At 36.9% G+C, this 15,510-nt stretch overlaps 1 protein-coding gene across 2 annotated transcripts in view; it reads left to right on the top strand.

Annotated features, from left to right (window-relative positions):
* Positions 1–5,438: 5,438 nt before the first annotated feature.
* The window catches only part of SCARB1 (scavenger receptor class B member 1), a 1,184,693-nt gene continuing 1,174,621 nt past the window's right edge, over positions 5,439–15,510 (top strand). For both annotated transcript variants that reach the window (XM_044068528.1, XM_044068527.1), the window contains exon 1: positions 5,439–5,861. In XM_044068528.1, coding sequence (XP_043924463.1) covers positions 5,643–5,861 — 219 coding nt within the window. In that variant the 5' untranslated portion in view covers positions 5,439–5,642. The remainder of the gene's footprint in view (positions 5,862–15,510) is intronic.

Raw genomic sequence — 15,510 nt, forward strand, 5'->3', positions numbered from 1 at the left:
AAAAGTGCATATATTCCTATAACCAACCCTCAAGTGGCTAATTTTGAAAGAATGGTCTGTAAAGACCTTCATAGGTTATATGGAAATATTCAGAGGAATCCCTGGTACTCTTCGTTATTTTGTGATAACCTCACTGTAGGAGAGAGATTGTGTTTAGATCATGTGGTGGCTAATAGTGATATCAGAATCATGAAGCCAGACAAAGGGGGTGGTCTGGTTATTTATGATACTATCAATTACTTCAAGGCCATCCATGATATTCTCTTTAACTCTGGGAATTATGAAGAGGTTTCTATAAACCAAATTAATATTGGGTACCGTAGAATTGACCTGGCAATAGAAGAATATTTACTGGATAATTGTATCACAGACGAGGTGTACACTTTTATAAGAAATGAATACCCTAGGATGTCTAATATTGTAGGTATTCCTAAAATACACAAATGTGTCGATAACCCTCCTTTTAGACCTATTATCTTTGGTTCTAAATCCAAAACATTCAATATTGGAGTTACTATTGACCACTGGTGTAAACATGTATATAATAATGTTCCCCATCTTACTAAAGATTCATGGGACTTTCTCAGCAAAATAACACCTGACAAGTGGTCTGCTGATCTCATGTTTCTTACCATCGATGTCCAAGATTTGTTTTCATGTATCCCTAGTACCATCGGTCTTGAATATTTTGGTAATAGTCTTAGGAAATTTTCTGGACTTACTTGGGATAGGATTTGTCTTATCTTGGACATGACGGAGCTAGTACTTGATCATAATTACATACAATTCCAAGGTGAATATTTTAGACAGACCCGGGGAGTGTCTATGGGGGCATCCTGTGCCCCCATTTTTCCCAATCTTGTCATGCTTGAGTGGGAAAATACATTTGTTTTACCCAGTGAATATTTCAAGTACATTGCCCTATACACCCGTTATTTGGATGATTTATTTATTATTTGGAAAGGACCAGCTGAAGATATCCCTAGGTTTATTACATACTTAAACAATACAACTAATTTTCTTAAATTTACATATAAAACTGAAAAGTTTGGTATACCATATTTGGATACCTATATCAGCAATACAGGTGATGGTTTTGCTTCAAATATTTATAGAAAATCGACATTTTCTAATGATTACATCCAATATGGCAGTTGTCATCCTTCCCATATCTTTAGGAATGTGTTTAAAGGGCAATGCATCCGAGTTGCCCGTATGTCCTCCACTAGGGACATCATGGAGGACCAAATGAAGACTACTTCTGATATATTTTCATGTAGAGGGTATCCGGACACAATGTTGGATCAGGTGACCAGGTATGTTACCAACAATTGGGGGAATGTGTACATACCTCTTTTGGGTAATAAGTTTATGGATAAGAAAAAGAATGACACCGACAGTAGAAGAAATGTGTGTGTTATTATGTTCAACCCATACACAAATTTAGTTAAGGAAATTTTAAATAGACACTGGGATCTGATCACCCTTTCAGACAGTATTGGTACGCTTTTAGGTGATCATCCTATTTGTGTGTATAAAACTTCGGCTAATTTAAAAAGAATTATAGAAGGTGTTAAGAAAACGGATAGAATGAAGAACATCAAGGATTATACCAGTAAATGTGGCACTTGCAGCCAGTGTCAATATGTCAACGAAAATAAGACCACTAAACTTCAGAATGTGAATAGAACAGTTTGTTACAGCAGAAAAGGGAACTGCAATACCAAGAGAGTTGTTTACTTAGCTACCTGTTCCTACTGTCAGGCCTTTTACATTGGCAAGACAGAGAGGAAGCTTAAAACCCGTATATATGAACATGTATACAAGATCAAGAAAGTTGATATGAAAAATGCACTTAGTAAACATGTTAGTGATAAGGGTCGAGAACATTCTTTTAAATTCACCATTATTGATTCTATTGACACAGTTGCATGTGGGAGTAATTGGAAGGTTGGTCTGTCTTGTTTGGAAAGTAAATGGCAGATATTTTGTGATGCCATTACCTGGCCAGGTCTTAATGATAGTATCAGTATTAAACCATTTTTACTTTTAGACCGTGGTTAAGATGTGGCTATAGTTCATGGTACCATTCTGTATAACTTATTATAACTTATTTTCATTTGTATAACTTATTTTTATTTTTATACTCTTGTGTACATTATTGTAATTGAGGTTCTGTGGTGGTATCCATACAAATGTACTGGTTATATTTAGTATTTATTTAGTTATGTATCGTCATGTGTACGTTTATTATCTACACATATCTGTTGGTACACATTTTTATAATAATTTATAATAATTATAAAAATTTTTAAATTTTTAAAAACTTTTTTAGTTTGTATTGGGCAGCTTTTTGGCGCCAAACAGGCTTTATAATGAACCAATTAATTGGTATCAGGTGGTTCTGAAGAAGTCTGCTGTTGGCAGATGAAAGCGCTAAACCTTTTTTTCCTTTTTGGAGCTCTGTTTGATTTTTATCTGCAATAAACAAGGTTATACTGCTCACGAGGTTTTCGTTTCTTGGATTCTACTTTATATTTCTGTTCGAGCAACTGGGATCTTTGTTGGCCGTTTGTTCCTGGTTTTTGGTTTGGAATTGCTTGGTTTAAAAAAAAATGGAATTCTATCCCTCTGCAAATCAGATCTACATCTAACCTCTTCACCTTCAAAAAACTACTAAAAGAGTATCTAAATAAGTATATAATTCATACTATAAACTAATAAAACAAAAGTGTGGGCCGCAGGCTGAACTAGTCCCTCCTTCCTTCCACCACCAGGATATTTTGACTATGTTTCGATAGAAGGAATTAGTAAAACATATTTATTAGACGAAGCACAAATATATTTTTTGCATCGTCTATATTATCTAGTCATCTCCATTCCAGTGTGTTTAATGCCATCTCTATGATAAACTACAACTTGTGAATATTTTATCTAGTGACAATGTTCTTTTCCAGCGTGTTATAGTTATCCAAATATTTGCACTAAGTATGCATAGGTTCACACTGTACAAACTGAAGCTGAATATTAACTAGGTTAATATTCAATTCTTCTGTTTTAGGCTTTGTAATAACATAATTTAACTGTAACTATATTATGTCAATGTGGATTTTTTTTCTCCCCAGGCTTCTGCTGAAAATGGGACTTTCCCATTAAACAAATATCAAATAAAATAAAAGTAAATAAAATTAGACAGAAATAGTATGAGAGTATTGAATGTTCTTTTCCAAGGAATGTCTGTATAGTGCTGTATAATAAACAAACTGATAATTCAGGTGGGATAAGAGATGTGCACAATACCTTCGTCCAAAAATCTGGAAAATATTACCTTAGCTTTGTTCCATATGGGAAGATCTGCATTAATCTTTTTTTAAACAAAACAACAACAACCACAACAACAACAAAAAAAACAGTATTATTATATTACAAATGTGAATCTGTATATTTCTAAATATTTGAAATCAGAGATCCAGTTTGACCAGTTTGTGACATCCTTCAGAGCAATGGTGGAGGGAGATGAAAAAGGCCCACACTTTTGTGTTATTAGTATATAACATGAATTTATGAATTGATAAATTTCTTTGAAATACATCTACGTTTGTCACTGCCACATTATAATCCACATTGGATAAAACTTAAGAAACATCAACAGCAGCATAATTAATAACCTTAAAATGGTAACATAATGTGTTCATCAAGGTCAAAAAATAATGATGAATCCAGCATAGACCCCTATGGTACATACCCCGGCACCAAGAAAATTGCAGAAGGAATGATTTTAAAGGGGATAAAAAGTATAAATATTGTATACTGATTTACTTTACTCTCAATGACTGAATGGGCCAGATTCCAAAAGCCTTGCTCTCAGAGTAAGTCATTTACTCTGGAAGCAAGCCTTTTGGAATCTGCCCCCCTCCCCATGCCTACTGTAAGCAATTTATAGATAGGCCTTACATCAAAGTAAGCGATGTACACAGAGAACAAGTCTTTCAGCATTAGAGGTAGATAAAGTAGCCAGAATACATTTTTCGGAGTTGGCAAACTTACAGTGTAGTAAGTCACTTTCAGTGAGAGCAAGTCTTTTAGAATCCGATCCAATAATTGTGTTGTATATACACAAATCTTCTGTCAGGCATAAACACATGCATGTATAGTACTTTCCTTTTAAAATATGCTTGTGCTGGAATGATTTTATTAGATGAACAATATGGGATTTTGAAATGCTAAAAATAAAGTGCTATTCTGAAATATGTATATTATTCTGTTTAACTTCAACATCAGGGACAAAGGCAAAACGAATTGGTGACAGTCCTCCTTCCCATATTAGTAACACTTTATGAAAGTTGTTAGAATAAAAAGCATTACTATGCACCTTTTGAATGATAAGAGTTTTGTGACTGCAGCATCTATCAACATTTAATGTTTGAAATATTCAATATTTGGGCACAAAACTGTTACATTTTATGACAGCATACTAAAATTCTGAGGTAGAATCCTTCAGGGAGAGCCAAGAATTGTGCTGCAGTATGTAAATTCAACTATTTATTTTAGATGTATTGTATTAATAGTAATAATAATAATAACAACGACGTAGATATGCGCGCAGATGGACTGTGTAGGTACCTCGTGCATAATTATATGCACGTATGAATGATGAGCTGCTGAGGTCCGGTTGTGGTATATCTTTATTGTTATTTCGAAACTAATGCTAGCATTTTACTAAAGATCATCAGCGCTTGATATATAAAATGTTTTGTGTAGTACGTATTTAAAAGATTAACAGTTTGATCGCAATGAGCTACACATATATACGGGATTAGTCAGTGTTAAAAGGTGGATGTTACCAAAGTTTGATAACTTTGGCCGTACCTCTTATCTTAACATCTTTTCAAGAATTACGGACAAAGCCAAAATTAATGGAGGTACAAACCGCCTAAGTCATGTCAGGTTTTAAACATTGCATTTATAAACTTAAGGAGGTTGCTAGTGTAACTTATTTTGCATCAACATACATTTTTTGAAGGATATGACATGCACACGTCTGCCGTCAGTTAATAAATTAAATCCTTAACTATTTGCTAGAAACCGGTAAACTTTATAACAAACAGACCAAAATATGAAGCAAAATTTTTGTATATTCTGCGAAATTCTGGACAGCTGAGAGGCATGGAACTACCAAGACGAATATTAACTGTAATTTGCAAAAGCAACAAAATAAACACCATAGAGTATACATTTGTAATTTAATTAACACAATGAATCCAGAGATTATGTATCAAGAGATGAAAAGGAAACATTTAAGAAATATTTTTGAAAACAACCGCAGAAGTAAAATGAATGCAAAACAATATAAAAACAAAATAGTGAAAAATGGCAAAGCGTACTTTTCTTTGGCAATTGGGGACTACTTCTCCCAGAATCCAATCTGCACTTTTCTATCCCAGTGGGCGGTATTCACTCCGCCGGAACCGTGAGCTTAATCTGTCCAAAAGCTTGCAATGGCTCTGGTACGTACATTTGCTTGCAAGGAGGTGCATCATTCGCAGCAGGAGAGAAAGAGTTTTAACACTGTCTTCCACGAGGGCAGGTTGAGGTTGGTGGACACGAGCTAAGTAGCCCACGAGACTGGAGTACAGGTGGGAATGACAACTGAGGTTGCAGGAGGGCGCAGTGCTGTTTTTGTTTACGGTCCTCCCAGATATAGTTTTTTTTTTCATTCATCATTCCTTATTACTCCAAAGATGACTGTCTCTAAATCTAAAGTTCTGTTAGCAACAGGCATACTAGGACTGCTCTTGACAATCTTCGGAATACTTTGTTTTACATTTGGACATGAATTGATTAAAGATCAAGTAATTAAGGTACGCATCAACTTTGCTTTAGATTATTGAAGTACGGTGAAACATTTTCTTGTGTCTATGGTAGATGTGGTGAGCACATTATTTTTGAGGGGGCATTGGCAACGCTTTGACGAATTCAAAGGGACCAAATCCTTGAACTACTTCAAGCACATAAATGAAGTCGTAAGTGAACTAATTAGCAAGGAAATTAATGTGTTCATTGACCCATACTTGCTACAGCTAGCTAACCCGTTAAAGGGTTCAGGTATAAATGATTTAGCAGGAGTGTTGCTCCTTTAATCAGAGATTTAGGGCAAGTACCATTGAGCAAAAACAATTGTTGGGAAGGGGCAACACTACAGGAGCATGAAGTTCAAATCTGAAATGTTTGGCTACAGTCTGAATAGGAGTATTCCCACTGATGCAGTGTAGCCAAGGATCCCATATGCAGGTCACTGCTTCATGTGAGCTGAGGAAGGGGGATCTGGATCTACACTTGTGGTTGGGAGGGTCAGCTGTGGAATATGTTATTTTGCATCTTCATTGACTACTGCAGCTTTGGAATGCTTATTTATTGGTCTAATGTATTTTCAATTTATTTCAAAATCCATTCTGAACATTCAACATACCATATCTATCTAAATACATGTTGTAGATAAAAGAACAGGAAAAATAGTTTAAAAATGTATTCTGCAAGCATAACAACTATATGGTGGAACTAGATAGCTGCAGAAACGGATACTGTTAATACTTCACTGAACAGATGGGGATGTATTCACACAAGCAGTAAAACTGGTAACATACAGTCTAATTTAGGAATATTTCATTATGGTTAAGTTACTCCAAGTAATTTTAAAATAAGTTATCTACTGGTTTTATGTTCTGATCAGTTTTCCCCTGTGGAAAAGCTCCACCTAGATTAATAAGCATGTTTCTTCTGCAAGTTGGTATTGCATCATATTATACAAACTAATGTATATTAAATATAGTTTTAGTCTACTGTTGATTTATCCACATCCTTTCTACCATACAACAAATGGAATTCTGATCATTCTGCTGCAGTGTGGTATACACATCTACTTTGTCAGTACTTTCCAGTGCTCATTTATAACGTGTTCTATGTCCTATTATTATACATTGTTACCTTTAATAACTGACCCATTGAAGTTTTATACATAGTTACAAAATACAATGTTTGCAGATTGTTGCAATGTAACCTTCTGAAGAAGTCACGTTGCCAGATGTATTAAACCTATTGCTAGTCTGGTAAGGTTAGACTGTGTGATTGCATGACTATTTTTTTCTATTATGTTTGCCAGAACATGCAGCTAGACATCATTGCTATTGTTTTTCCCCACCATTCTGCAGAATGTGTAAAAGTGTGTTTTTCAATTTTATAGGAGGAAAAACAATGTTAATGGAAGTACTACTTAATAAGCCCACTTTAGTAAATTATAAATGATATCCATTCATTTGCCAAATAAAAATAAAATGGGACAACATACAGCATACACAAATGAGGCAACTGTGAGTAACCCTGGAGTAATATTGTTGGCTAAAATGATTAAGAACTGTACTGAAGGGATTTTTGCTATCCTTCCTTCAGTGCATATCTAGATTAATTTTGGCATTTATTGGTTTAATGTTAACTCCGGCTATGTGACGTCTCAAAGAATGAAGAAAATTAGTCCAGCAGGGAAACTTGCAAAGCATGACAGGGAAGGAAATGTGGAATGGATTTAAAAAGTTGGGGGTGTAGCATGTGCCCCACTAATAACTTCTAATAGTAGTTTATAGTACTGACAATTTTATGTTACCTGTGGGAAATGAAGGTGGTGCTGTGTGTATTATAAATTTATGTGCAGCCCTTAAATGTTTACTTTATCACCGTAGACATTGTCACCTCCATTTTGATGGAGCTGCTGTATCTGCATGAGGTGCAAAATAGCATTTTATGGAACAGCACAGTTTCAGGGAATATCTACTGTCATCATTACAATGTATTTTACCTATCCACCCTATATGATTCATTTGCTGAAATATTACAAGGTTGCTATATATTTTAATGAAATTAATTTTTTATAATGCATTATTTGTTCAAATTTATGAAACCCTTTTTTTGTTATGTTTAAGTACTATACCTAGTCTGTCATAGATTTGTAGAACATTGCCAAGTGCAGCAAAACTAATTTACACAAATCATGCAAAAGACTGGAAACATTATTAAGTTTTGTTTAGGAACTGATTGCACGTTAACTCCTCACTTTTACAGGATGTAAATGCCTCTGCATGTTTCCCTTCATAGGTAACATTGGCAGTCCGGTAAAATGTTCCTTAATCCAAAGTACCAGTGAACAGTTGTGGTGCAGACTAAAGCTATGAAACAACAACCAGTACAGAAATGTGGCACAGCTGTCATTTGTGTTTCTAAAGTAATTATACATACTGCTTCTGTAATGTAGAAATGACTGTCGCTGTGCATTTTCTTTATAATGCATTTACTCTTTGAAGATGTACCATTCCCCACTGTCAACACAGTTATGGCATCAAACTTTATACTATTTATAAAGCAGCCTTAACTACAGTTTATTAATATGCAACGTGCATATATAATTTCAGCAAAACTTTGAAACAGTGGTATGAGTCTATTAGGATTGCACTTATGTTTCTGTGTATTAGCATACATGCACACCTTTTGCAGTGACTTGATATGTTAATATAATGTTGTGACATGGTTGGGTAAAGTTAGTAGAATGGAGAGCAGATATTGACAGTAATACATATGCTACAAGAGTGCAAATATATGATTCTACTTTAAAAGAACGAAAACCTAAAATACCGAACTTTATATCACCGAGACCACAATTCTGAAAACTCAAAACGCTGAACATGAAATACTGATGTTCGAAATAGCAAAATCAGTCACACAAACATTACACACATATCCCTTCACTAGACCATAATTATGATAACAAAACTTTACACTACTGAGACCAATGACCTTCTTCAAAAATAACCGCAAATTCTACAAACTACAACATGTATAGTACTCTAACAAATCATCTCCAAATTAACACACTATTCATGTCTTCAGAACACTTCCTATGCCTTGCATAAACTCAATTACTATAAACTTACCTCTGTTCTGTAGACCATACTATCTAAAACCCACCTAGGTATGGGGCTGTGCCCCCCCACCCCCTAACTAAGTATACCAACTCCAGGATTGCACTACAGTGGCGAAAAGGGAATATAACTTTTTGCAAGCTTATTGTAATGTAAACATTTCCAATGCTGCCAGGAACATCGAACAAAACATCTGCCATATTTTTGAGACACTACAAAATGTAGAGACATACCTGTGTTGGCAGACAGTTATATGCTGCTTCCTGAATTGTACTCTGTATTCTGTACCTTGGCATTTCAAGTTTCAGTCTACTGAAACTTGACATTTTAATATTTTCAACATTATGGGATTTTAGAATTATGGTCTCAGTAAAATGTTCTTTGGTATTTTAGGTTTTCATTATTTTAAAGTAGATCCATATATAGGTATGTATATATTTTATAGGCATGTTCTAAGTGTCACATTTTTTGTACTTTATAGTATTTGTGTATCTAAAGTATCCATTGCCATTTTCCATGGATTGTGGAATATGGACCATACAACTACCTTTTCTAGTATTGATGTTTAATATAAAGATTACAATTATTTTTATTTATTTATGAAAAATGTGAACAGTTATAACAGTGAAATGTCACATACATCCTAGACATTAAGGAAAAGTACAACACCCTCAAAAAATAGGAAAAACAAAAAATAAATAAGAACAAAAATGTGTGTGGGGTGTGCTGGTCTGCCTGTGCTTGAAAATGCAATGTAAAAGTTGTTCTTTCACAAACTGAAACACAGTTTAGTTTTACTGGTGACTTTAAGTGAAAAGTTTGTATGCTGTTGTAATGTAGATTTGTTTGTGTGTGCGCATGTGTGTGTGTGTGTGTGTGTGTGTGTGTGCGTGCGCACAGGCATGGGTGTGCACTCATGTACCACATTCACGTAAAAAATGCAAACATAAGTTAGATCTTCCTTTTTTATTGTTGTTTAGTAATTGAACTGAGTCTGGCTTTTTTTTTTTAATACTTCAAAGACTTTAGCACACCAGACCTGTCTGTCATCAAGTGCTTCCTTAAGTCTTTTGCAAATTTGTACTCATTAATTTAGCAATGTTGTCATCCATCTTTGCTTCTGCCATCTTCTTAGACTTGTGTGTTCATAGGTACTTGCTAAGTTATTGATCTGTGATGATCTTTTGAAGCCTAATAATGTATTTCCATGTTTATATCCCTACAAGTACAAATAATCTAGAACTTTTGTATATTAAGTACAAATAGCTCACAGCCCAGATATTTATATATTGCTCCTATCTGTAAGGGTCAAAGGTGCTAAGCACAGGGTGAATTTTCAGTTTCCAATCCATGTGTCCAGGTTACACTTGAATAGAATAAGAGGTGTACTTTGCTTTATGTGGAGATGAAGATGATTCCAGAGAAGTCATATTCTCTGATATATGTCTATCACTCCATCATATTCTGTGTATGTTGAAGACGAGAATAAGATCTCTAGAGTGGGTGTTTATGCTGCAACTGGACTTCCAGATGTGCTGTAGGTCTAAAAGTATGGAGTCAGGTGAGGCTGTGTAAGTGAGGCAGAAATCATGTCTCAGTAGCCCGTAACATACCAAGAAGAAGGACAGGACTATGAGATGGTCATTACAGCTTTTTATGATTTTCTTGGTGAGAAGGTACTGTGGTAATTTAAGTTATGTCAAGTGTTTGAATAGGTACATACCAAATGGGGTATTATACTCAATGATTGGCTTAAGTGCTGAATACAGTGGAATGATCACATCCCCAAACATAGGCAGCATACACTTACTGATACGCTGTGCTGTGGAGAAGGACTTTCTTACAATAGTGGATGCATGGTAACTGAAGGACAGTTCACTGTCTACATAAGTTCCCAGTTCTCGAACTGCTGGATGAGTTTTCAGGGGTGTGTTGTTGAAGTGATAATTACAGAGAACATCATGCTTGTGAAAAGATACTATTGTACATTTTTGGCACTTTAGTTTTAGGCTATGTTCTTTCCACAAGATATTTGTTTGGAAAACCCTCTTGAGGGATCTTGTCTTATGGAGAGTTTATGATGGCATGAAGTGAACAGACATCTGCAAACTTGGTCATCCATGAACCTTTACCATTAGCTTTGACCTTTGAAAAGTAAATGTCAAAGAAGAGTGGGCTGAGGACTGAACCTTAGAGTATGTGGATAGTGGCAGGCCTTTTGGAGGAGGTACATCCATCCACCCTAATTTCCTAGGTTATATTAGTGAGACAATTTTCTATCCATTGGGGTAAAAAGGCATTTACATTTAGTTGGATGAGTTTCGCACCTATACCTGTGTGTGGGATGGTGTTGACCTTTGAGAATTGTAGATATGTAGTGTGTGGTTATTTTTCCCTCATCCATCATTTCAATAATGTCCTCAAACAAGTTAAGTAGGCAGGATCTGCCCTGACAAAACTGAATTGGCTAGGGTTCAGAGTTTGTAGGTTGCCTATGTCCTTATTTATTCATTCCATAATGATGATTTCTGTAGCCTTATAGATGATGCTGGTCAGCCTTATAGGTCTTTAATTACCTAGGTCCATTGATGCCCACATTTGTGCTGGGGGGATGACATTTGCTGTTCTCTATTCATCTGGCGCAAAGCCTGTTTGGATGTTGAAACTGAATAGTAAATAAAATTAAAACTGGTGTCACTAGTGTTTTTATTGTTATTATTAGTCCCCTGTAGGGGGTTTGATGGTTCCTATTTCAGAATGGCCAGTAGGTGTCCTGGTATGTTATCTTGCCTCATAAAAACAGTGTTCTTGACCTTGAGATTTGGGGGTGTAGTGTGGAAGCTGGAATATGATCTTGGAATTTGGTGGTGGTCAGGCAACATTGCAGTTAAGTTTATCCACTAACGTTGGAGTTAAGTTTATCCACTAGTAGATTGGCTATGTTGTTTGGGTCTAAGTATGTGACATCCTTTACTATTAGCTCTGCATACAGTACTGAGCAGATTGGCCATGTTGTCTGGGTCTAAGTATGTGACATCCTTTACCATTAGCACTGCATACAGTGCTGAGCATTGTTTCTCAGGTTTCTAAGATAAGCAAAGCTGGCATTGTGGTTGTATTTAGTCTAGGTGGCTCTTTTTACCTCGTATCTACATAGCTTTGGGTGACTTGATTAGGGATCAGAGTTCCTTATTAAGTATAGCAAGAGCAGGTTTGGAAACTAGAGAGTTACATTTATTTTTACATGCAATGAGCTTTTTTTTTCTCTTTTGTTATAGAGTCTGTTTATATTTTGGTTCCACCATAGGAGTTTAAAGTTGGCATTTTATTTAGTTCAGAGCTGGAAAGATATCTCTGTGGAGCACATTTTTGAATGTGGATTGAATTTGGTGGGAAGATTTTGCATAAGCAGAGGGGTCATTGGATAAGAAGGAGGTGCTGAATTTAGTCAGGTCATCACACATCGTTAGTATTAGCTTTAACAAAATCTCGAATACTGAGTCATGGCAGGATGTTTCTTGGGTTGTGTATACCAGGCTAACAACCACTAGGGCTTTTATAAGCCTAATCATGCAATCCAACTAAATTGTGTCCCTATGGACCATCATCATTTATTTGGAGGGGGTATGTCAGTTAGGAAGATTCTAGAGGTTACATGTGAGGGGGGATGTTAGTTTGGGCATTGCTGTCTGCTCTATCAGAGACATGGGGCCAGACCTGGGGTGGATTTCCTATTTCCCATCCATTGGTCAAGGTTCTACTTCAATAGGGTTAGGGATGGACTTCACATGGATGGGGAAGCTGTTCCAGTGCATGGAGATCACCTGAGAGACCTATCTTGCCAACATGTTTTATGTCACAAGCAAAACTTAAATACTTGGATCTACTGGTTCTGATGCTGTTTGATTTTGCAGATGTGCAAAAAGTCCATCAGAGCTGGATCTGAGGATGCCTGTTATGCTAGACATAAATTGCCTCTCAGTAACCTATAGGAGACAGAGTATAGTGATAGGGGTTTTAAGGTGATCTGTATAGGACAATGTATTTATACCCTAGATTCTTCTGGTAAATAACCTTTGTGAACATTCCAGCTGTTGCATATGTCTGGTCAGGTACATGCCAGAGGGGGCATTATACTCCATGATGGGTCTGATAAGGGCTGAATAAAGTGGCATTATGACTTTCTTGGACCTGGACACCATGCCCTTACTTATAAGTTGGGTGACATAGAATGAATTTTGTACTACTTTGGCCACATGGTGGTCAAGGGCCAGATAACTGTCTACATATGTTTGCAGCTCCCTGACTATTATCCATGGAGTAATTAGCCTGTGTGGCAGTTTTCCCAAAAGACACTATAATACATTTCTTACCATTGAGTTTTAGTCCACAACTTTAGCAGCAATCATTTGGTTCTGTTAGACCCACCTGTAAGATGTTTGTGTCATTGGAAATATATGATGGCTGCCAGTTTGCAGTCATCTGTGAACTTGGTCAGCCAAAGGCCCTTGACATTAGCCTTTGCCTCTGAGAAGTCGATGACAAATAGGAGCAATACCAGCATGGAACTCTGAAGTACTTCACTGATGACCGCTCTCTTAGTGGAGGTGGTATCACCAATTTGGATTTCCTGGAGCCTGACTGTGAGCCAGCTGGCAATCCAGTGAGTTATGTAAGGAGTTTATGCCCATTTTGGTGAGTTTGTCAACTGTACCTGAGTGGTGTATTGTATCAAATGCCTTAGTTAGGTGCAGGTAGGTGGTATGTACCATCTCCCCCTCATTCATTGCCTTGGTGACCTTCTCAAAGAAGTCCACTAGGTTTAGTAGGCATGACCTTCCCCTGATAAAGCCAAACTTGTTTTGATCCAGTGTCTGAAGGTTGCCTATGTCTTTGTTGTTCATTTTCATGATGGTTTATTCTATCACTAGTCAGACTAATAGGTCTATAGTTTCTGTGGTCAGTTGATGGCCCATCCCTGTGAAGTGGGATAACTATTGCAGTTCTCCTTTCAAGTGGCACAAAGCTTGTTTGAGGCTCTAGTTAAAAAATGACTGAAGTTTATCCTGATAGGTCAAGTTTCCAGCTATTTAGGAGGCATTCTGGGATATTGTCAGGGACCACTGAGGCTGTGTTTTTGGCATTAGTGAGCACTGCCAAGACCTGCTCCCTGTCATTAATTGGGGGAAGGGTTATGCTAGTAGGTATTTCATGGAGGGAGGTAGAGGATAGAAGGGGGTTAAGTTTGAGCTAAAATTTTTTTCAGCCAGCAACTTTGCTATGTTGCTGGTCTCGGCAAAGGTGGCACCACTGACCACCAATGCAGCACACTGAGGTGTACTGCTTTTGAGGTTTTGGACATGGCTGTAGAAGGCCTTGTAGTTGTCTTTAGCTTGTTAAGCTATCCTGAGCTTGTAATTAGCCTTGTTGGACTTAATTAGTCATAATTAGTCCTCTTAATTTCCTGTTTAGTTTAGAGAGTCCCTGACATTATGAGGGTTGCTATTCCTGATTTTAGCCATAACTTTTTTCTTTCTTTCTTTTTTTTTTACTATACAGCTTATAAGCTTTTAAGGTTAGTATTGCATTATTGTGGTTTGTTTTTTAGAGTTTGTTTTGGGCTTGCTTCTAGTTGGTATGGCTGTCTCTATATAGCCATTTACATGGTTGTTTAGGGTCTTTGTGAACAATTCTGCATATGTTGTTATGGACTGTAGGTTGGGAAGAGCATTAGATTTTGATACACTATTGCTTAATAGGGTGTAGTTTGTTTCAGAATAGTTCCTAACTGTTGCAGCTTTACTGAGGTTACCAAGATGGGAGGACTTTGGCTGACAAAGTTTGCAGACGACTGCAAACTGGGCGCCATAGTGGAAAGTGCATCGGACACGGATATCCTTCAGAAGGGACTCACGGAAACAGATAGCTGGTGCCAGAGCCATGGCCTGAAGTTAAACGCCAAAAAATGTATAGTCATACCCTTAGGGAAAAACAAGGTAACCCCAAGCTACCATATAGGCGGCAATCCACTAAGCACAGAAGAGGTTATCAGGGACCTGGGGACCCAGGTTGATAGTGGCCTTTCTTTTGACACTCACGTTGCTAAAGTGGTTAGAAAGACCTTCTACATTGCCCACCTGATCATGAAGGGATTCACATCCAGATCTAGTGAGGTCATTGTTCCCCTGTACTCTTCACCATTCGGGATGCATCTCACCCGACATCTGCAGCAATTGGAGAGACCCCAAAAGTTCCTCACCAAAAGGATAAAGGGACTCCAAAATCTGTCATATGCTGCCAGATTGAAGAAACTCCAGCTCTATTCAGTCGCATACCATCTGCTCAGAGGTGACATGTGCCTAACATACAAGGCCATGTCCAACCCGGAATTAATGGACATGCTCCACCTCAAAAAATCCAAATCCACCAAAACCACTAGAGCAAGCGACTTAAACCTTAGCAGGATATAAATAGGATGTGCTGGAGGATAGATTTATCACTCAGAGACTCCTATGCTGTGGAATAAAATCCCGGTCCATGTGAG

This window comes from Protopterus annectens, chromosome 4.part0, assembly GCF_019279795.1.
Source record: "Protopterus annectens isolate FY-2018-M chromosome 4.part0, PAN1.0, whole genome shotgun sequence".
NCBI classification, from domain to species: domain Eukaryota; kingdom Metazoa; phylum Chordata; order Ceratodontiformes; family Protopteridae; genus Protopterus; species Protopterus annectens.